General features: G+C 38.9%; 1 protein-coding gene across 1 annotated transcript in view; it reads left to right on the plus strand.

Annotated features, from left to right (window-relative positions):
* Positions 1-22,569, plus strand: part of LOC150078672 (uncharacterized) — a 292,422-nt gene that overhangs the window by 86,193 nt on the left and 183,660 nt on the right. Inside the window, exon 3 of the mRNA XM_090382317.1 lies at positions 15,394-15,452. Within this exon, the coding sequence (XP_090238443.1) occupies positions 15,394-15,452 (59 nt within the window). The remainder of the gene's footprint in view (positions 1-15,393; positions 15,453-22,569) is intronic.

Genomic DNA, 22,569 nt, shown 5'->3' on the forward strand with positions numbered 1-22,569 from the left:
ATTCCCTGCATCCAGTTCTTTTGTGACTACATCATAGTATCCAATCAAATTGGTCAGACAAGACCTGCCCTTAACAAAACCATGCTGTGTCTGAGCTATAACTGAATTCTTGTCCAGATGATCCTGCAGTGCTTCTTTAACCAGTGCCTCCATTAATTTTCCTGGAACCGAAGTTAAACTAACAGGTCTGTAATTACTTGTGTCAGCCTTTGATCCTCCTTTGTGAATTGGGGTTACATTTGCACACTCCAGTCTATGGGTACCTCCCCTGAGTCCAAAGAAGCTCTCATTATTATGGCTAGGGGTTTGCTTACTTCCTTTGCTGCCTCCTTTAATATAACTGGATAGATCCCATCCACCCCGGGTGCCTTTTTTATGTTTATCCTCAACAATTTCTCCTCCACTTTCCTCTCAGTTATTAGAAAATCATCTAGCTCACTGCCAATGTTTACTTCACCTACGACATTCCCCTTCCTGAATAACTCCTCATGTGTGAATGTAGATGCAAAATACTTGTTTAGATTGTCAGCCACCAGAGCAGGATCCTCAACTGTTGAACCATCAACATCCAGTGGACCAATCTGATTCATCCCTTTCCTTCTTCAGTTTAAATAGGTAAAGAACTCTTTTCTGTTTTTCTTTGCATCCTTTGCCAAGGATTTCTCATAATCTGCCTTTGCCTGCCTAATCTCCTTTGTGACTTGGTTACAGACCGACTTATATCTATCATAGGTTTCCATGTCACCCATTAATTTGTATGTATCCCATGCATTTTTCTTCTCTGCCATATGTCTCATTAGTTCATCTGACAACCATTTAGGCCTGAACCTTGAACAATATTTCTTGGTTGGTATGTAAAGCCTGGTAGCTTCCAAGATTAGTTCCTTGAATGCTTCCCATTTTGAATTTGCTGTTGGTAACATCATCAGTTGGTCCCACTGTATAGAATTTAAATACTGTCTCAGCCCATCATAGTCGCCTTTACGAAAGCAAAAACCCTTCCCTTTACCTCTGATGGTAGTTACCTCCTTGAGTAAATCCCACTTCAGCACACTGTGATCACTGCCACCTAGTGGTTCCTTTATCTGCAGATTCTTAATGCATGAAGAATCACTACTGATAATCAGATCAAGTGTATTACTCCCTCTAGTTGCTTTCCGAACATGCTGCTGTAGAAAACAATCATCCAATAAATCCACAAAAGCCTTGCTAGTGTGTGAATGACCAACCCACAAATTCCAGTCAATATCTGGGAAATTAAAATCCCCCATTATAAGACAGTCTAATTTACTGGCCCACTCTATTTCTTTGCACAATTCTCATTATACTCCTCAGGTTCATTCGGCCTATAACACACACCTACTTCATTTTTCCTTTCCCAGTGCTTATGTCACACCAAAGAGACTCAACATTGCATTGTCCACCCACATCAATTGGATGCACTTCCTTAGATTTTGTTTCTTAACTAACAGCATAACTCCTCCTCCCTTCCCTTCCTGTCCTGTCCCTCCTTTCTGTGTACTCCCCAAATTCCAGTTCTGCACTGCTTATGTCCCATTGCCCTGCTTTCCAGGCTGCTGCTCAATTGGATTTCAATAGAAGTAGCGCAAGAATCACTTTTACCTCTGCCAGCAGCTACTGTTAATCTATTTGTCTTTGTATCTCCCGCAAGCTAGCAGTTTTATGACCCAGCTAACTCTGCCTTGATAGCTTCAGCAGATATTCTTCCACCCTTTCTATTTAACCATCAGTGTATCCCATCCCTGTAGAAGCAGTCTCTACTGTTAACAAGCACAGACCAGGCTGAGAAAAATTCTACCACCAGAGCCTTGCACAATCTCTCCAGGGCAGAATTGATCGACAAGGCTCTTATCATATACTACCCCCCTACCGTGTTTGGGCAGAATTGCAGACACTTTCAAATTCAACCCTAACTCGCGGCTTTTTTTTTTTCAGCATTGTCCTGTACTTGTTAAGTAATTCTGCCGGTCTCCTACTCTTAATATCATTAGTGCCAACATGTACAACAATATCACCCTTTGTGCCCTTAAAGGGCGATACCTGCACTACGTCATCAACCTTTGCCCCTAGAAGACATACCCTGGTCCTGTTCCATCTATCTTTTTTGCACAATATGTTCCCTGTTTCCCTGACAATAGAGAAAAGAAAAAAGAAAAGAAATAGAGAATTATTAAAGAAATAAGGTGTTCTGTAGTTTTTAATTGCTTTGAAGAAAATTAATGTTGGGAAATAGGTGTGGGATTAGTGCTTGTATGTAAATGTACGTGTTTATGCTATGAAAGATTTTACTTATATTTTCTAAATAGTAAAATTTGATTTTGTGTGAAGGTTTTAGGTATTACTGAAGGTAATCTTAGCCAAGGAAAACAAATTTTTGTATGATATGAGACAGCATTAATTCTACTAGCTGCAGATGTACATTGGTAGCATCTTTGTTACTAGTTAGATGTGCCTGTACATCATCTTCGTGTGCTCCCATGGAAAAGGTGAGCCATATTACGAATGTGATGTAATCTGACCAGAACTACTTATAATCAGCAAATTTGAATTTATGAGAAAATTATTACCAGTAGAATTTTGTTTATGTAAAGTTCAAGGAACCTAAATTTGTTTTGTAATAACGAGATTTGTAATTAATATTAGTACAATTAAAGGCTAGCTGATTCAAGGAAGCAGAATTTTTCTGCCTCTGCCAAAAAAAAAAAAGTAAGTAAATAATTTTCTATCATGCATACCTTTTATATTACTAAACAGTGGCTATCCATTTTGATTTGAACTTTACCAAACTATCTGCCCCAACCACTGTGGCAGGCAGTGTGTTGCAGTGATCTATAACATGCTGCCTGAAAGTAAGATCTGTTACTTCCCAAAATTTTATATTTGTGCCCTTAGTTCTTGTTCTTTTACCAATAAAAATATACTGCTCTCATTCATTTGCGGATTTTCTTTAGGGCCTTATATACCTCAGTCAGGTTTCACCTAAGATGTTTAATTGTCAAGCTTTGCATTCTGCACCTTCTAAGCTATTCGTCATATGGCTATTGATTAGTACTCTCCATCGATTTGGTTACCCTTCTTTGAACCCTTTCTGGAAATTGCCTTGAAGTGTGATCTCCAGACCAACACAATACACTTAATGCTCATTTAAAGTACATCCGGTCAATGTACATTCCATATTGTTACTGTTTGTCTAATATATATGCATATATCCAAAGCTTTGTGTCTTTGGCACACTGTGATAGTATCCTAGTAAATTAGTAGAGTATATTTGTAGACTCTCAGTTCTTGTTATTGTCCAGAGTAATGACAGTGAAACTAAAATTAAGGTTTTGGTTTTGCTTTTGGTATCGTTATAACCAGAATGCATTACTGTTCTGGTTATGCAGTCTCAGGTTTCATAGTTTTAGGCAAATAGCAGTAACTTGTAGAAGTGCTTTTTAGCGTAGCAAAGTGGGAGAGTTCCTGGAACTGGTGGTGCGAAAAAGAAAAGTCTGTGGATCAAGGTCTCATTTGCACCTTTTACAGTATTATTCGAAAAGAACCATGACTCAGATTTCTGATACTAATGGGAAGGAAGCAACAACTCTGAAGTTTTGGAAGAGGATATAACATCCTTACAGCAATGAGAAACATTGCTGTAAGCTGGAAAGATATCAAGCAATCCACTATGAGGGTTGTTGGAGAACACCCTGCCTACAGTTTGTTCACGCTTGAAGATTTACAAAAAAATGCAAGAAATTGTCACAATGAAAATTTTAGGCATGGCAGAACATCTTAACCTGCAAGTGAATATTGAAGATGTGAAGAGTTAGTAGTAGTAGTACTGGCAAATGATGCAAGAAAGCCAAGAAAAACCTACACAGGTCACCCAATCCATACCCTCCAAGAATTTGTCTAGTTCTTCCTTGAATTTATTCAACACATCCACTTCAATAACAACAGTCTATTCCAACAACTAACCATCTGCTGGCCGAAGGCAAATGTCCGCACATCTATTCTGCAACTATCCTTCCTCAACTTAAATTTATGACTCCTCATGTGTGTGGTCTCAGCAAGTGGAAGAATGCCATTAACATTCAGTTTACTCAATCCATTCAAGGCTTTAAACACCTCAATCAGATCTTCCCACAGGTGCCTAGTCTCGAGACCTGCAATTTGCAAGACTTCAGCCTTTCTAGGTAAGAGTGTTTATTTATTTTTTGGCTGTTGCTATATAAGCTTGCTTCGGCACATATGCCTCTACTATTGCTAATGCTAAAGACCACCTTTTGTTCTCTTCACCAGTTTGGTTGTCCTTCTCTGCACCCGTTCCAGAAGGTCTACATCCTAAGTGGAGGCTTCCAGACCTTTATACAGTACTTAGGATGTGACTTAACCATAGCCTTCTAGAAAGGGATAATTACCTCATTATCCCTGCTAGCAAAGTCTCTGTATATCATTGATAAGACGCCCGCGAGCTGTCCTGGCAGCATCTCTGTACTGCTAAGAGAATTTCATGTCTGACTGCATGATTATCCCCAGGTCTTTTTCATTCTATACTACCATGAGTGTAGAACCATGCAGTTGATAAGTTACTCTGGTGGTTACTGTTACCCATATTCAGTAACTGCCATTTCTCAGCTCATTGACCCAATTTTCCTAGATCTTCATCAATATCATTGATAAATATTGAAAACAACAATGTGACCAGCAATGAACCCTGGAGAACTCTACTAATAACATTAGTCCATGAAGAGCAGTGCCCGTTGATAACTACTGTTTTCTTCCACTTAACCAACCATTTATCCATATGAGTAACTTGCCCTTAATGTCACATTGCTCCAGTTTGTACAGCAGTCTTATTAGCATTAGCATTAGTAGAGGCATTTGATGCAAGAAAGCAAGCTTGTGCAGCATCAGCCAAAAAAAAAAAAAAAAAAAAAACCCCACTTCACCCCTCTGTTCGTTCAAAATACCTGTCCAGCTGAGCCTTAAACTTATTTAGGCTATCAACCTCCACCACAAGGGATGGCAGTCTGTTCCACCAACCAACCACCCACTGGCTAAAGGCAAATTTCCGCACGTCTATCCTACATCTGTCTTTCCTCAATTTGAATTTATGCCCTCTCAGGTGATTTTTCTGAGCTAGAGGAAGAATCCCATCAGCATTGAGCATGCTTAAACCATTCAAGGCTTTATACACCTCTATCAGATCACCTCGCTGGTGCCTAGTCTCCAGACACTGTAATTTGCAAAACTTAAGCCTTTCTTCGTAAGAGCACCCCTTTGTTCCATTCACTAATCTTGTTGCCCTTCTCTGTACTCGTTCCAGCAGCTCTACATCCTTCTTGAAATGAGGCCTCCAGACCTGTATACAGTACTCTAGGTGTGGCCTGACCATTGCCTTGTACAATGGAATAATCACCTCCTTATCCCTGCTGGAAAAATTCCTGTATATCATTGACAATACTCCATGAGCTACTCTTGCAGCCCGTCTGCACTGCTCAGAGAACATATCTGCCTGCACAATCACCCCCAAGTCCCTTTCATTTCATACCACTGTCAGTGTAGTACCACAGAGTTGATACGTTGCTCTGGGGTTGCTGTTTCCCATGTGTAGTACTTTGACAAATGTAATGTTAAACTTCATTTGCCACCTCTCAGCCCATCTGCTCAACCTTTCCAGATCCTGTTGCAGCAGTGTAGTGTCAGTAGTGTCCTTGACAACCCTGCCAACCTTTGTATCAGCTGCAAACTTGGACATTAAGCTTGATATACCATCATCAATATCATTTATAAATACAGAAAACAATAATGGACCCAACACTGAGCCCTGAGGGACTCCACTAATAACATTAGTCCACGATGAGCAGTGTCCATTGATTACCACTCTGTCTTCTCCCACTCAACCACCCCTTTATCCATAGCAGCAATTTGCCTCCAATGTCACACTGCTCCAATTTGTGTAGCAGTCTTCCATGTGCAACAGTATCAAAAGCCTTTCTAAGATCCAAGTATATAATATCAAAGTTATTCCCTGCATCCAGTTCTTTTGTGACTGCATCATAGTATCCAATCAAGTTGGTCAGGAGACTTCCCCTTAACAAAACCATGCTGTGTCTGAGCTATAACTGAAGTCTTGTCTAAATGATCCTGCAGTGCTTCTTTAACCAGTGCCTCCATTAATTTTCCTGGAACAGAAGTTAAGCTCACAGGTCTATAGTTACTTGTGTCAGCCTTTGATCCTCCTTTGTGAATTGGGGTCACATTTGCACATTTCCAGTCTATGGGTACCTCCCCTGAGTCCAAGTAAGCTCTCATAATTATGGCTAAGGGTTTGCTTACTTCCTTTGCTGCCTCCTTTAATATAACTGGATAGATCCCATCCACCCCGGGTGCCTTTCTTGTGTTTATCTTCAACAGTTTCTCCTCCACTTTACTCCCAGTTATTTCAAGATTCTGTAGCTTACTGCTAGAGTTGAATACACCTCTGGCATTCCCCTTGCTGAATAACTCCTCATGTGTGAATGTCGATGCAAAATATTCATTTAGTTTGTTAGCTACCTGAGCAGGATCATCAACAGTTGACCCATCAATATCAAGTGGACCAATCTGATTCATCCCCTTCCTTCTAGAGTTTACATAAGTAAAGAACTCTTTGCTGTTTTTCTTTGCATCCCTTGCCAAGGATTTCTCGTAGTCTGCCTTTGCCTGCCTAACCTCCTTTGTAACTTGGTTGCATATCAACTTGTATCTATCATAGGCTTCTGTGTCATGTGTTAATTTGTACAACAGTATCAAAAGCCTTCCTGAAATCCAAGTATATGATGTCAAAATTATTTTTTGCTTCCAGTTCCTTGGTCATTGCATCATAGTAACCTATCAGATTGGTTAGACAAGACCGACCCTTAACAAATATTGCAGTATAATTGCATGCCTGTCCAGATGGTCCTGCATTATGTCTTTCACCAGTGATTCCATTATTTTCTCTGGAACAGACAGTTTACAGGTCTGTAATTACTCGTGTTGCCTTTTGATCACCCTTTGTGAATTGAGGTGTGGAGCCTTATAGAGAAAATCTCTCAACTAATAATTTGTTTCAGTTGCAGGCCCAAATGCCAACTGGAGATAATGAAAACAAGCAGAATGCAAACTAGTGATGAAGTCCCCAGTACTCATTCAAAGAGCCTGAGCCTCAAATGTTTAAGAGAAATCATGATAAGGTAAAAGAGACAATAGGAGTTGGAGGTGTCGATTCCAATGTTGAAAGAAGATGTAATGTTGCCAGAGGCCTTCATAATGTCATTGTTTGCTATAGTATTCTTTATGATATAAAAAAAGGCAACTCATCAGCTTTCTTTGAAAATAAATTTTAAACAGAATTAGTCTGTCAGGTGTGTACAGTGATTGTATTTAAAATTAAAATTTCATTTAAAAAAATCAAAATATTCACAAATCATGGTTACAGGAATTTATAAGGGAATTTAATGTTCAGTTAACGTATAGTTTCCCAAGAATGTGTTGTGCATGTTAACTGATTATTTGGCATATTCCAAATGTCTTACTATTGCCTTATTTGTAATAATGAGGTCTGCAAAAATATCAGAACTTGACTATTTTCTTTGATATTTAAGCTCTATCTAACAATAATAAAAATAATATTTTATTTATATTTTTATTTATAAGAACAGTCATGAGAAAAGAAATAACATAATCGCACGTGGTTGTGTGTGAAAGCAACTAAGGCTATATATTCTGTCTGTAATTTCTTGTTGTCTTCAGTTTGTTTTTTTGATGAAAAATCCATGTTGCGAGGAGGGAAAAACATGCAATCATGTGTTGTGTTAGTTGTCTGACGGCACTGGGGGTTTCCTCCCATGTCCGCTAACCATGTCTGAGCTCAGCCATGTTGTGAAAAAAGCCTATGACTTGCATCATTCGTCACATCATTGGGATTTGAACTCAGTCCTTTTTCAACCATTGTGGGAGGAATTACTGTGCTACCTGTAAGGGCCTAAATTAATAATAATTTTGCTTTTAATAGTCTGTGAGTTAGTCTCACAAATTATTAAAAGCAAAATTACAGGATTGGTTCTCATGTTACTTAAAGGAAACGTGAGAACCAACACTATTATTTAAGAAGTAATATATTAACTCTGTTTCTTTAAATTAAATTAATATTAATCTAGTTCATTTACATGGTTTGTCTTATGTGTTCTTAACTGCTGCACAGATAAGTATTTTAACTTGCACTTTCATCAGCGGTGACAAAAACTTCATATAGTCTCTCATTTACATATTTATTCTGAATATTCAAGCTTATTTTAATATTTTTAATTTTTATTCATATGTAGCTAGCAGTAAATATCTCTTCAGCATTATTTGTACTATGCAACAATTCCTGTAACATGGTATTATAGTGTCTAATTTACTGAATCATCAATTTAGTTATATACTATGTTTACTTTAATTTAAACTTTAGAAAACTTCATTTTTCTTGGTGGCCAGCAGCTCTTCTGGTGTTGATGTTGTAGTAGAAACGTCATCATCATCCATTTTAACAGACACCCAAAAGTCCTCCACATCAATACTCAAGGTATGGCCTGACCATTGCCTTATACAAAGGGATAATCACCTTTTCCCTATTAGCAAAATTCTGTATATCATTGACAATACCCCATGACCTGCTCATATGCCTGTCTACATTGCTCAGAAAACTTCATATCTGACTGAACAATTACACCCAGATCTTTTTCAATTTCTACCACCCTAAGTAGAGTACCACACAGTTGGTATGTTTCTTTGGATTTACTTCTACTGACAAATGCAAAATACTGCATATAAATGTTAAACTTCAGTTGCCAATTCTCAGCCCATCTGCCCAATAAACTGTTAGCATTAGTTGAGGCATACGATGCAAGAAAGCAAGCTAAATTTATTTAAGCTATCAACTTCCACAACAAGAGATGGAAGTCTCTTCCAATAGACAACCTGCTGGCTAAAGGCAAATTTCTGCACACATTCTACAACTGTTTTTCCTCAATTTTTCTCAATTTGAATGTCAATTGGATGCACTTCCTTAGATTTTGTGTTTCTTAACTAAAGCATAACCCATCCTCCCTTCCTATTTTGTCTATCCTTTCTGTACACATGGTACTTCTCAAATTCAAATTTTACAATGCTTATATCTGTACGACACTGTCTCTGATATGCCCAACAATATCCACCTTTGATGTCTTGACCAGCATACCAAACTAATCAGATTTATTAACTATACTTCTAGCATTGGTGTACATGCAAGTATACATGCATCTGTTTGTAATCTTAGTTATCCTAACCCGGCCCATGTATTTACTTGTTCCACTATGACTCCCAGCAGTCCTGGAAATCCCTAGCAACTTGCTTTTCAGGCTGATGCTCATTCCAATAGAAGCAGTGCAAGAACCACTTTCGCCTCTGCCTGTGGCCACTGTTAATCTTTTACTCTGTGTATTCCCCCCCCCCAAGATATCAGTTTTCCGACCCACCTAACACTGCCTCAATAGCATCAGCAAATATTCTCGCGCCCTTTCTATTTAAGTGTACCCCATCCCTGTAGAAGCAGTCTCTCCTGTTAAAAAGCATATACCATGCTGAAAAAAATTCTACCCCATGAGCCTTGCACAATCTCTCCAGGGCCAAATTGATTGACAAAGCTCTCATCATACACTCCGTCCGATCATGTCTGGGCAGATTTGCAGACACTTTCAAATTGAAAGTGTCTGCCTAGTTCGCAACTTTTTTTTCATCATTGACCTGTACTTGTTAATTAAATCTGCAGATCTCTTACTCTTAAGGTCATTAGTGTCAACATGTACAACAGTATCACCTTTTGTGCCCTCAAACGATGATATCTACTGTACAACGTCATCAAAATTTTGCCCCTGGCAGACATAACCTGGTCTTGTTCCATCTATCCTTTTTGCATAATATATTTCCCCATCTCCCTGACAGAGTCACCAACACTAACTACTTCCTGTGGTACCATCACTTTCTGCCTTGGAGATTGCCTCTGTGTTGCCTGATGCACAGGAGTGAGCTCTGGCATTGAGTTGGGCAGCTGAGAGCTTGATGGATCCTCATTAATTTCTTCAAGGGCATCTACCCTACACAAACTCTCATAGATGCCCATCAGAACATTGAGTTGGCACCTAATTTCTTTATACTCTGGGCACTGCACACACAAAAGCATCCTCCTTGGCTAGATCATGTCCTGTTCTAGAAATGCCCACAAACATTGCACACTTCACACATTTTTTGAGACTGGGATCCATTGGAGAATCTCCTCCTTTGTTTCTCCCGCGAGCCACAGTACTCCTGCTAATCTGTGATTGTTGCCTCGCAGCTCTGGTCTGGGTCATGATTTCCATTTAAATACAATTTAATTAACACTGAAATTTAATGACATTAATAAATTTTATTGAATAATTGATAATACTATACTAAACTAGCAGATTCCTAATACAGTGCTATGTATTAGGAAAACAACGGCCTCCGTAGACGAGTGGGCAGGAGCGTGAGTGCAGTAGCACACGCTCTTTGAGTAGACCGGGGTTCAAGTCCCTGACTGCTGAATATGGTCGATCTGCCAATCCGCACTGGACCAGCGTGGCAGATTATGGTCCATTTCCCCTCAGCATGAATTGTTGAGGAGGCATCCACTCTGCAAGTGGGTTGATAATGGCTGCACTTTACTTTATTAGGAAAACACTTCCTAATTCATTTCACAAATATACGTGGTCTGAATTCTAATCTCAACGATGTCCATTTCCACTTGCAGTGTGCCAAACCCCATGTACTTTTTCTGACAGAATCTCAGTTATTGGTTGGTTGATTCAACTACTGCTCATCTCAGTTGTATGATTTGGAAATTCACTGTATGATTCCTTTCGCCTCAAAGGTGGTACTTGTGCATATGTCCATTCCAATATTCTCTGTCAGAGACTTGGTAATTTGTAATCTCCTCTTTTCGATCATCTCTGGCTTAAAATCTCTCTACCTCATTGTGTCAAATTCATCTGTTGTCTCTACCGTTCTCCCAACTCCACTAATCACTTAAAGCTCTTTGACTTCCTCTCTTTGCAACTTGACTTTCTCCAGTCCAACTTTCCTAACAGCAAGGTAATTTTCCTTGGTGATTTTAATGATCACAACTCCAGCTGGTTTCCGTTTTCTAGTCACACCGACTAGAAAACAGAAACCAGCTGGTTGAGATGCTGAGGCTTTTGCAGTTACTAATGACCTTGCACAGATTTTCATTTACCTTCAAGAATTCCGGACAATCCTAACTGTACAGCCAATGTGCTTGATCTTTTTCTCACAAACGACCCTTCTAAGAACAGTGGTCTCCGACAGTTTTTAAATTTGGTATGGTGGGATCAACTGACGATGGTACCAACAGTAAATTCTAAGTGGGAAACATTCAAGGAATTAATCGTGGATGCTACTAAAAGTTTCATACCTATTAAGAATTATTGTTCAAGGTTTAGGCCTAAATGGTTATCTAAAGAGACTCGTAACAGAGAAGAAAAATGCATGGGATGCATATAAATTTTCAAGCGACTCAGAAGCCTATCGCAGATATAAGCTAGTCTGTAATCAGGTCACAAAGGAGGTTAGGCAGGCGAAGGCAGATTACGAGAAATCCTTGGCAAAAGATGCTAAGAAAAACAGCAAGGATTTCTTTACTTATATAAACTCTAAAAGGAAGGGGATGAATCTGATTGGTCCACTTGATATTGATGGATCGACTGTTGATGATCCTGCCCAGATAGCAAACAAACTGAATGAGTACTTTGCATCTACATTCACACACGAGGAGTTAAGGTTTGGAAATGGCAGAAGGTTATCGAATTGTAGCAGGATACTTAATGATTTTATAATAACTGAGAGCAAAGTGGAGGAGAAATTGTTGAAGTTAAACATAAAAGCACCTGGGGTGGATGGGATCTATCCAGTTATATTAAAGGAGGCAGCAAAGCAACTAAGCAAACCCTTGGCCATAATTATGAGAACATCCTTAGACTCAGGGGAGGTTCCCACGGACTGGAGATGTGCAAATGTATCTCCAATTCACAAAGGGGGATCGAAGGGTGACACGAGTAATTACAGACCAGTTGGTTTAACTTCTGTTCTGGGTAAAATAATGGAGTCACTGGTTAAAGATGCATTCCAGGATCATCTAGACAAGACTGCAGCAATAATTCAGACACAGCATGGGTTTGTTAAGGGAAAGTCTTGTCTGACAAATTTGATAGGATATTATGATGTGGTTACAAAGGAACTGGATACAAAAAATAATTTTGATATCATATATTTGGATTTCAGGAAAGCTTTTGACACCGTTGCACATGAAAGATTATTGTACAAATTACAGCAGAATGGTATTAAGGGTAAGTTGCTACAATGGATAAAAGGATGGTTAAGTGGGAGAAGACAGAGGGTGGTAATCAATGGGCGCTGCGCTTCATGGATTAATGTTATTAGTGGAGTCCCACAGGGTTCGGTGTTGGGTCCACTGTTGTTTTGTATATTTATCTATGATATTGATGAAGGTATATCAGGCTTAATGTCGAAGTTTGCAGTTGATACAAAGGTTGGCAGGGTTGTTAATGACAGTAATGGCAGTGTGCTACTGCAACAGGATCTAGATAATTTGGGCAGATGGGCTAAGAAGTGGCAACTGAAGTTTAACTTTGACAAATGAAAAGTACTGTATATGGGTAGAAGTAATCCCACAGAAACAGTACCAACTGTGTGGTACTACACTTAAGGTGGTAGAAAATGAAAAAGACCTGGGAGTAATTGTGCAGGCAGATATGAAGTTTTCTGAGCAATGCAGACAGGCTGCCAGGGCAGGTCATGGGGTTTTGTCAATGATATATAGGAATTTTGCTAGCAGGGAAAAGGAGGTGATTATCCCTCTGTATAAGGCAATGGTCAGGCCACGCCTTGAGTACTGCGTACAGGTCTGGAGGCCTCATTTTAGGAAGGATGTAGATTTACTTGAGCGTGTACAGAGAAGGGCAACAAGATTAGTGAGGGGAATGAAGGGATCCTCTTACCAAGAGAGGCTTAAGTTCTGCAAATTGCAGTGGCTGGAGACTAGGCACCTGCGCGGTGATCTGATTGAGGTATATAAGGCCTGGAATGGGTTGAGCACTCTGAATTCTGATGGGATCCTTCCACTTGTTCAGATTACGAACCTAAGGGGGCATAAATTCAAATTAAGAAAAGACAGATGTAGAATAGATGTGCGGAAAAATGCCTTTAGCCAGCGGGTGGTTAATAGGTGGTAGATGATTTTCATCAACCGGTGAAATACCACCACTTTGCTTATCGGAGGCTTGAAGTGGTGAAACCCATGTTTAGTCTCTAGAGCAAAGTTTCCGGCATCCCCCTTCCCCATACTTCTCCTTCAACCCATGCACGGTACTTTTTTTTTTCATAAAAAAAAAAAAAAAAAAAAATGCTGGAACAAACTTCCATCTGTCATTGTGGAAGTTGATAGGTTGAATAAATTTAAGGAGGAACTAGACAGGCATTTGGAGGGAATGGTGTGTGTTTTTTTTTTTTTTTTTTTTTTTGTCTGATGCTGCATAAGCTCATATGCATGCTTTCTTGCATCACATGCCACTACTACATATTTTCACTTTCTTATTCAAAAGGTGTGTTTCCTTCTGTTTGGAAATTTGCTCATATCCAGCCAGTTCCTAAAAGGGGTGACAAATCGCCCCCAATCCAATTATCGTCCCATTGCAATTACTTCTACTCTTTCTAAAGTAATGGAGAAATCAATTAACCGCCACCTCTTAAACTACCTAGAAACCTTCCGTTTGCTCAACGATCGCCAGTATGAATTCTCTCAGTGTCGATCCACTGGAAAAGTTCGGTGAAACACAAGCAAGTTGCTCTTGACATCTCAAAGGCTTTTGATCGTGTTTGGCATAAAGGTCTTCTAAACAAGCTTCCATTTTATAGTTTGCCTACTGTTTTTTGTAATTGGTTATTCAGTTTTCTTTCTGATTGCTCACTGAGTGTGATGGTAGATGGCTCTCTGTCTTCTAACTTCTCCACTAATGCCGGTGTCCCCCAAGGTTCAGTTCTTTCCCCCACTCTTTTCCTCTTCTATGTTAATGACCTTCTTTCATTGACTGGAAACCCTATCCATAGTTTTGACGATGATAGCACATTACATTCCACTTTCCATTTTGAGAAACCTTGTCCTGCTCAATCAGCTTCAACTTTTCGAAAATCTGCTACCAATTCCTTAAATGCCGATCTTCAGGTAATTCTCCAGTGGGGCAAAGACAACTTAGTTGATTTCAACCCTGCTAAAACTCAGTCTTGTCTTATATCTCGCAAAAAGGATTCTTCTGCTCCTATGCTTATCTTTAGTGACACTCCGATTTCTAGGCAAAATGATATATCTCTTTTGGGGATTACCCTGACTTCTAATCTCTCTTGGCACAAGCACATTACAAATATTGCTTCTTCTGCATCTAAAAAACTTGGTTTTCTCTTTCGCTCTCGCCATTACTTTTCTTCCAAACAGCTGCTCACTCTGTATAAATCGCAAATCCGCCCTGCCATGGAATATTGTTCCCACATCTTGGATTGTGCCCCCAAAACCTCTCTCAGGCTTCTTGATTCCATTCAGAAGAGGGCAGTTAGGTTAATTAATGACTCATCTCTAACAGAGTCTCTGTACTTGCTGTCTCATAGATATACTCTTTCTGCTGCATGCCTCTTCTACAGATACTTCCATGGGCACTGTTCTTCTGAATTAGCGTCTATAATTCCTGCTCTCTCTTTCAAAACAGTCCGTACACGTGCCGCCAGCAGCCAACATCCATTTACTGTCCAACTTCAAACTCACAGAACCAACTTTTCATGTTCCTCGTTTATTCATTCAACTGCCGTTTTCTGGAACAACCTTCCTTCATACGTATTTCCCCGAAAATTACAGTCTACAGAAGGTCAAGTCCAATGTCAACAAATATCTTCTTTCGTCATCTCAACCTCCAACCCGTGCACAGTACTAAGCATTATAGGTTCTAATACCTCTCGTGATTGGAGGTTTACATTAAAAAAAAAAAAAAAAAAAATGTATTACCATATCTAGTTTTACGTTACCTTACGCTATCAGTTCGAGATATACATCACGCTGTTTTGTATCTACTCAGCACTGGTGGCAAGTTCAACAATATGACTATGTTAGAACAATTTGACTATGTTAATCCATATATTATTTTAATGAAGGGTGCTAAAATTAAGTTAAACAAATTAGTAAATCATAATGAAATGAGAATAGTGATGCTGGTTAATCTTTTTGTAAATTTTATATTTATCTAGCAAAAATTGTTGACTTGGAGCTGAAAGGAACATCCAAGAAGAGATCATATAGAATACAGGTAGTACAGTTTGAGTATTAAAATAATTTTGAAACTAAAGGTGTAGTAATAATAATAAAAAACTCATATAGTTTCTAGAATTTTGGTGTAAAAATTTGTTATACTGTGTTAGAAATTCTATGCATTGATTACACATAATGAATCTGTAAAGTTGATGCTGACATAGTTGGAAACAGATCCACATAATAGAAAGTATAATTTTTCTCATTGTTGGGAATAACAGTATATGCTATAACAGCCAAAGGAGTACTCCACATGCATTCATTCACATGAGGCATCAATACATATATGACAGTAGTGGTGTTGATCGTAGAGGAAATATGTACAAGCATTGAGGTGTGTGGCAATGTCTTGTATTTTCACGCTAAAGACAAGTAGCAGAAAAATTGGTATTGTTCATGGCGAGCATGTTATGTTGTTATTATTTTGGTTTTTTGGAGCGTTAGCAACTAAGGCCATATTGCTCCGCGCATATGTGGTGGTCATTCCCTGACCTTTCTACATCCTTCGTATTTGGTGGTCATGGGCTCAAACCCTGGTCTAATCAAGAAGCATGTGCTACGCACTGCTGCTCCTGCCCACTTGGCTACGGAGGCGCCTGCAAGCATGTTATGAACAATTATTACTTATGGTGTGAACATCATGAGCAGAGAGATTTGGACTGTTGCCTCAATGTATGACCTGATCATGATAGAATCACATTACACAGTCACACAAACCTGACAGTGATTCTGGTTTGCTGCACTTGCCTCATAATACAGACTACCACCTCTTTGGACTACTGAAAAGACATCTTTGGGAAGCAAATTTGCAACTAAAGAAAGAAGTGTCATACAGGCAGTTATGGTCTGGCTGCAATTTCTTCTTAGCAGATATCGAGGTACTCATCTCCAATAGGATAAGTGCCTAAATTGTGTTGGAAATTATGAAGAGGAATGTAAATGATGCCATTACTGTATTCACTGTCATAGCCTTGTGTATCTTACTTTCTGGTCACACACACACTCTCTCTCTCTCTCTCTCTCTCTCTCTCTCTCTCTCTCTCTCTCTCTCTCTCTCTCTCTCTCTCTCTCTCTCTCTCTCTCTCTCTCTCTCTCTCTTGTGTGTGTGTGTGTGTGTGTGTGTGTGTAAAGTATATTGTATGTAGAATATTTTGATTTAAACCTATTGAATATACGGTATATACTGTGAGCGATATATAGTATGAAGAAGAAATAGACAGGAAATTAAAATAAAGATAAGAAGTGAAAAGGCGACCAAAATAAGATAACATTACAGTGTCTTTCATCATCAGAGGTCATCCACCGAAATTATGAAAAATACAGCAATGTTCTTGTTTCTGTTTCCGACATGTTCTGCATGCTGTGTTGCACGTGAGCGGTTGGCACGTGTTGAGAAAAAATATTAAAAATTTTTAAATTTTGCAGTAAGAGTCTAATAGATTGTGCCAATAAAAGTGGTTATGTTATGTGGTGCATACAGATCATGGATGACCTTACAGAAGCAAGTGAAAAGAATTGAAAAAACTAAAGTAATAAATATCGGAAGAGGCAGGAAGAAAGGGACTTACTGTTACTATGTAAAACTGACCAAGATGACGTGCCGGTATATTTATGTGTGGGTACTCTAGCTGCTCCTAGCGTTAGGTGTGTGGGGGGGGGGGGGAAATTGTTGTCTGTATAGATTGAAATGATATGTTTTTCGCCTTAACAACGTTTAGCTGCTTTTCACTGCTACTTTGTAAGCTATATTTCTCCACTATCCTGGTCAGTTTGGACATGTATTTAGCTGCGTTCATCACCACTTATTTCATTTCAATCTATACAGACACCTGCCGACCGGGCTGGCCGGGTGGGTCAAGTGCCTGCCTGGCAACCTAAAGGTCACGGGTTCGAATCCCGCCTCGGGCTTGGATCAAAGTACTGCAAAAACCTTGGGAGGTGCATTATGGCCACAGAAGCTGATGCGCCAATAACTACCAAACAAAAAAAAAAAAAAAAAAAAAAAAAAAAAATACAGACAACATACCATAATTTTCAAAAATTTTTTTTATTATTATTTTTTTTCTCACACCTAATGCTAGGAGCCGCTAGTGTACCCACACATAAATATACCAGCACGGCGCCATCTTGGTCATTTGGTCAGTTTTACATAGTAACGATAAGTCCCTTTCTTCCTGCCTGTTCTGATATTCATTACTTTAGTTTTTTCAGTATTTTCAATTTTTTTTTTTTTTTTTTCAATTCTTTTCACTTGCTTCTGTAAAGTCATCCATGATCTATATGCACCACGTAACATAACCACTTTTATTGGCACAATCTAGTAGACTCTTACTGCAAAATTTAAAAATTTTTAATATTTCTTTCTCAACACGTGGCAGCCGTTCACGTGCAGCACAGCATGCAGAACATCGGAAACAGAAGCAAGAACAGTGGATGACCTCTGATGAAGACACCGCAATGTTATCTTATTTTGCTTGCCTTTTCACTTATCTTTATTTTAATTTCCTGTCTATTTCTTGTTCTTTTTCATACCATATATCGCTCACAATGTATACCGTATATTCAATAGGTTTAAATTGATTGGAGTAAATGGGAAGGAAACTCGACATGGGAAAAAAATTTTTAAATCAACTAGATGACTGTTATTTGTATCAACATGTCAGGGAAAGTACTAGAGAAAAGAATATCCTAGATCTCATCATCACACATGAATCAGATGACATAACAGGGTTGACAGTAGAGGAACCAGTAGCAGGAAGTGATCACTGAGTTCTACGGTGGATGATGACGACAGAGGTAGCAGAAGTAAAAGGCAAAGGAATGGGTTTTAATTTCAGAAAAGGAAATTACGATGCCATAAGGTACTACATGGCCTCTATTAACTGGGTAGATATCGTGCAGAAAATGAATACATTTGGACTGTGGTACGCTTTTAAATCATTAATCACAGATGCCTTGAATGCGTATATTCCATTAAAAAAATACTCCACGAGGAGGGTTCCAAGTTGGATGAATAGTGAAGTTGCCACATTACTTGAGCAGAAAAAGGTGGCATGGAAAGGTTACAGAGCAATAAAAAGTACTGAAGCCTATAACAGCTACAAGGTGATGTGTAATAGAGCAACAGAAAAGGTTCGACAGGCAAAGACAGTTTATGAGAAATCACTAGCAAACAGAGCAAAGAGGGGGGATAAAGAATTCTTCACATATATAAATGCCAAGAAGAGCAGGACAAACCAGATCGGACCTTTATGTAAGGGAAAGGGGATAATAATAAATACATCAGCTGCCATTGCAGATGAACTCAACAGTTATTTTGCATCGATATTTACAAATGAAAAACCATTTGTGGCAATGGGAAATTGTAGGAGCGAAGTTAAAAAATATGTAATTAATGATATATTGAAATTTCGTAAGATTATTTAATGAAAAATCTTTCAAGCCTACAGGCCAGTAAGGCTCCTGGAGTTGATGGCATGTACCCTATATACCTAAAGTGTTACGTCACTTAGGTGGCAACGAACGTGTAGAGTGGTTCTCTTCAAGACGCCTGGTCAGCGTGAAGAGGAAAAGACCAAACCCTCCAGCAATGAGAGCACAACAATACAAATGGCCCTCAGTCCCCAGCAGCTTTCACTCTCCCTCTTACGGCAGCGAGAGGATCAGAGTGGAAGCAGAGGGTGCTAAGAATCTCTGGGTACGACCAGGCTGCCATGCACGGAAATTGAACTTGGTCTGTTATAACGTACGATCACTCATCGGTGAAGACAGGATATTAGAGCTGGATAAGGAATTAGAAAATGTGAATTGGAATATCATCGGTTTGGCTGAAACAAGAAGAAGAAATGAATCACTTATAAGTTTATCAAGTGGAAATCTGCTGTACACCAATGGAAACAGTGAAAGGAGTGAAGGTGGAGTTGGGTTTCTGGTCCATAAAGATTTTAAAAACAACATTTTGGAATTCAAAAGTACATCACCAAGGGTGTCAAGACTAATACTCAAGATTTCTAAGAGGTACAAACTAAAGATTATAATGATTTATGCACCAACATCGAGCCACGATGATGAAGAGGTTGAAGAAATGTACACTGAAATTGAGAGTCTTCTAGATGAGCAGAAAACCCACTACACTATTATTATGGGGGACTTCAATGCTAAGGTTGGAAAAAGGCAAAACAGCGCAGAAAGAGGAACTATAGGAAATTTTGGAATTGGTGAAAGAAATAAAAGAGGTGAAAGACTTGTGGAATTTGCAGAATCTCCAGGAATGTCAGTAATGAACACTTTTTTCAAGAAAAGGGTGAACAGAAAGTGGACATGGAAGAGTCCAAATGGATTAACAACTAATGAAATCGACTTCATCCTCACTAACAGAAGATATATTGTGAATGATGTTACCGTCCTGAATAAGGTAAATGTTGGAAGTGATCACAGAATGGTAAGATGTACACTTGATATAGATGTAGGAAAGGAAAGGAAAAAACTGACTCGAGTAAATAATACAAAGGTCTTTGAAATAACAGAGGAGGAGAAAAAGCAGTACGTACAGGAACTTAAGAACAAGTTTGAGCTTCTGTGGACTGCTCAGGACCAAGATATCGACGAGGAATATTACAACTTTCTGAAAGTGATAAAGCCCAAGAAACCTATAGGGAAACAGAAATCCAAAGAAGAAAAAATTAGCCAAGAAACACTTGTCATGATGAACCAAAGACGACAAATGAAGAGCAAGAAAAACACTGACAGGGAGAAAATTGAGTATACTGAGTTATGCAAAGCCATTAGAAAGAGACTCAGAGAGGACATAAGAAGATTTAACACAAGAAAAGTAGAACAAGCATTAAGGGAAAACAAAGGATTTAAATCAGCAGCCATGAGCAGTAATACAGAAAGACAAATGATACTGAAACTGAAGAATAGCGATGGTGTACTTATAAACAGCAGAGAAGGCATAATTCAAATAGCAGAAGACTACTATAGAGAATTATACAAGGAACGAGGGAATGATACCAGCAATGGGGAAGATGGATTGCAAAGTAGCAACACATACGACATACCCGATATTCTTCCTGATGAGGTAGAACATGCATTGAAGAAAATGAAGAATCGGAAAGCCCCGGGGGAAGATGAAGTTACTGTAGAGTTGTTAAAATTGGGAGGAAGAGACATAACACAAAAACTGGCAAGGCTCTTCACAAAGTGCATTAGAAAAGGTGTGATGCCTAAGCAGTGGAATAATGCAATCATAGTTTTGCTGCATAAGAAAGGAGATAAATCAGAAATTGGAAATTATAGACCAATTAGCTTGTTATCCCATATCTACAAGTTGTTCACAAGGGTCATTACTAACAGATTAGAAAGAATACTTGATGAGAATCAACCGAAAGAGCAAGCTGGCTTTAGGACAGGATTCTCAACTATGGATCACCTTCACGTAATATCACAGCTAATGGAGAAAGCAAATGAATATAAAACACCATTATGCCTGGCATTTGTGGATTATGAAAAGGCATTTGACTCCATACAGCATAAGGCAATGTTTCGGGCACTGGAAAGACAAGGCACAGATATTCCATATATTATGATTTTGAAGAAAATATATGAGAGTGCTACATCCTTTATTAGACTAGACAAAGACAGTAGCAAATTTAAAATCGAGAAAGGAGTTCGACAAGGAGACACAATATCTCCGAAGCTGTTTACTGCTGCCCTTGAGGAAGCTTTCAGAAGATTAGACTGGTCGCAGAAAGGAGTCAATGTGAACGGAGAGTACCTAAACCATTTACGATTTGCAGATGACATTGTGGTCATAAGCCACGATCCCAAAGAATTAGAGGAAAATCTTAATCAGTTATGCACAGTTAGTAAGGATTTTGGACTAAAGATGAATATGGCTAAAACAAAAGTAATGATGAACAAGTATGCCACGGAAAGGGAAATAATGATTGAAGGAGCAGTAATTGAAAAGGTGGAGTCATATACTTATCTGGGACAAGTTATTAGCTGTAATAATGATAAATGGCTGGAAGTCAAGAGAAGAATAAATTTTGGATGGATAGCATTCAGGAAATATAGTCACATACTGAAGAGCAATATCCCAGTTTGTCTGAAACGTAAAATAATGAATCAATGTATACTCCCCGCCATGACTTATGGAAGTGAAACTTGGGCACTCACCAAAAGAATGGAAGAGAAGCTAAGAACTACACAGCGAAGAATGGAACGAATTTTATTGGGAATCAGACTGTTAGATAAGAAGAGAAACACATGGATTAGGCAGCAAACTCAAGTAAAGGACATTCTTATCAAAACTAAAGAACTAAAATGGTCTTGGGCAGGACACATAGCTAGAAGACATGATGACAGATGGACTAAGAAAATAACAGAATGGTACCAAGAGGAGCTAGAAGAAAACCTGGAAGACAAAGGCGGAGATGGATAGATGAAATTCATGAGTTTTTGAGTAGTAAATGGATGGCCAGTGCTCAAAACAGAAGGAACTGGAAAGTTGCTGGAGAGGCCTTCATCCTGCAGTGGATTGAAAATGGCTGATGATGATGATGATGATGACCCTATAATCTTAAGGGAGGCGGCAACGAGTGCATTGAACCATTGAGGCTAATTATGCGAGCATCACTAGACTCTGGGGAGATTCCCTTGGATTGGAAAAGTGCAAATGTATCTCCCATACATAAGGGTGGCTTTAAAAGTGAAGTTGGAAATTATTGACCTGTCAGTCTGACTTCAGTAGTAGGGAAAATCATGGAGGCAATGATCAAAAGTGGAATTCAGGATCATTTGAATCAAATTGAAATTCTCAAGGATACTCAGCATTGTTTTGTAAAGGGAAAATCATGTTTAACAAAACTGGTTCACTATTTCGAAAGGGTCACTCAAGAGCTGGATTTAGGGAATAATTTTGACATTGTTTATTTAGATTTCAGCAAAGCTTTTGACTCAGTCCCACATGAGCGGTTGCTTTATAAGCTGGAACACGTTGGAATCACTGGGAAAAATCCTTGATGGATAGAAGGATGGCTTCAGGGCAGGAGGCAGAGGGTTGTGATAAATGGCTATTCCTCATATTGGGTTGATGTAAGAAGTGGGATTCC

This window comes from Mastigoproctus giganteus, chromosome 10, assembly GCF_048544385.1.
Source record: "Mastigoproctus giganteus isolate SK-2022 chromosome 10, ASM4854438v1, whole genome shotgun sequence".
NCBI classification, from domain to species: domain Eukaryota; kingdom Metazoa; phylum Arthropoda; class Arachnida; order Uropygi; family Thelyphonidae; genus Mastigoproctus; species Mastigoproctus giganteus.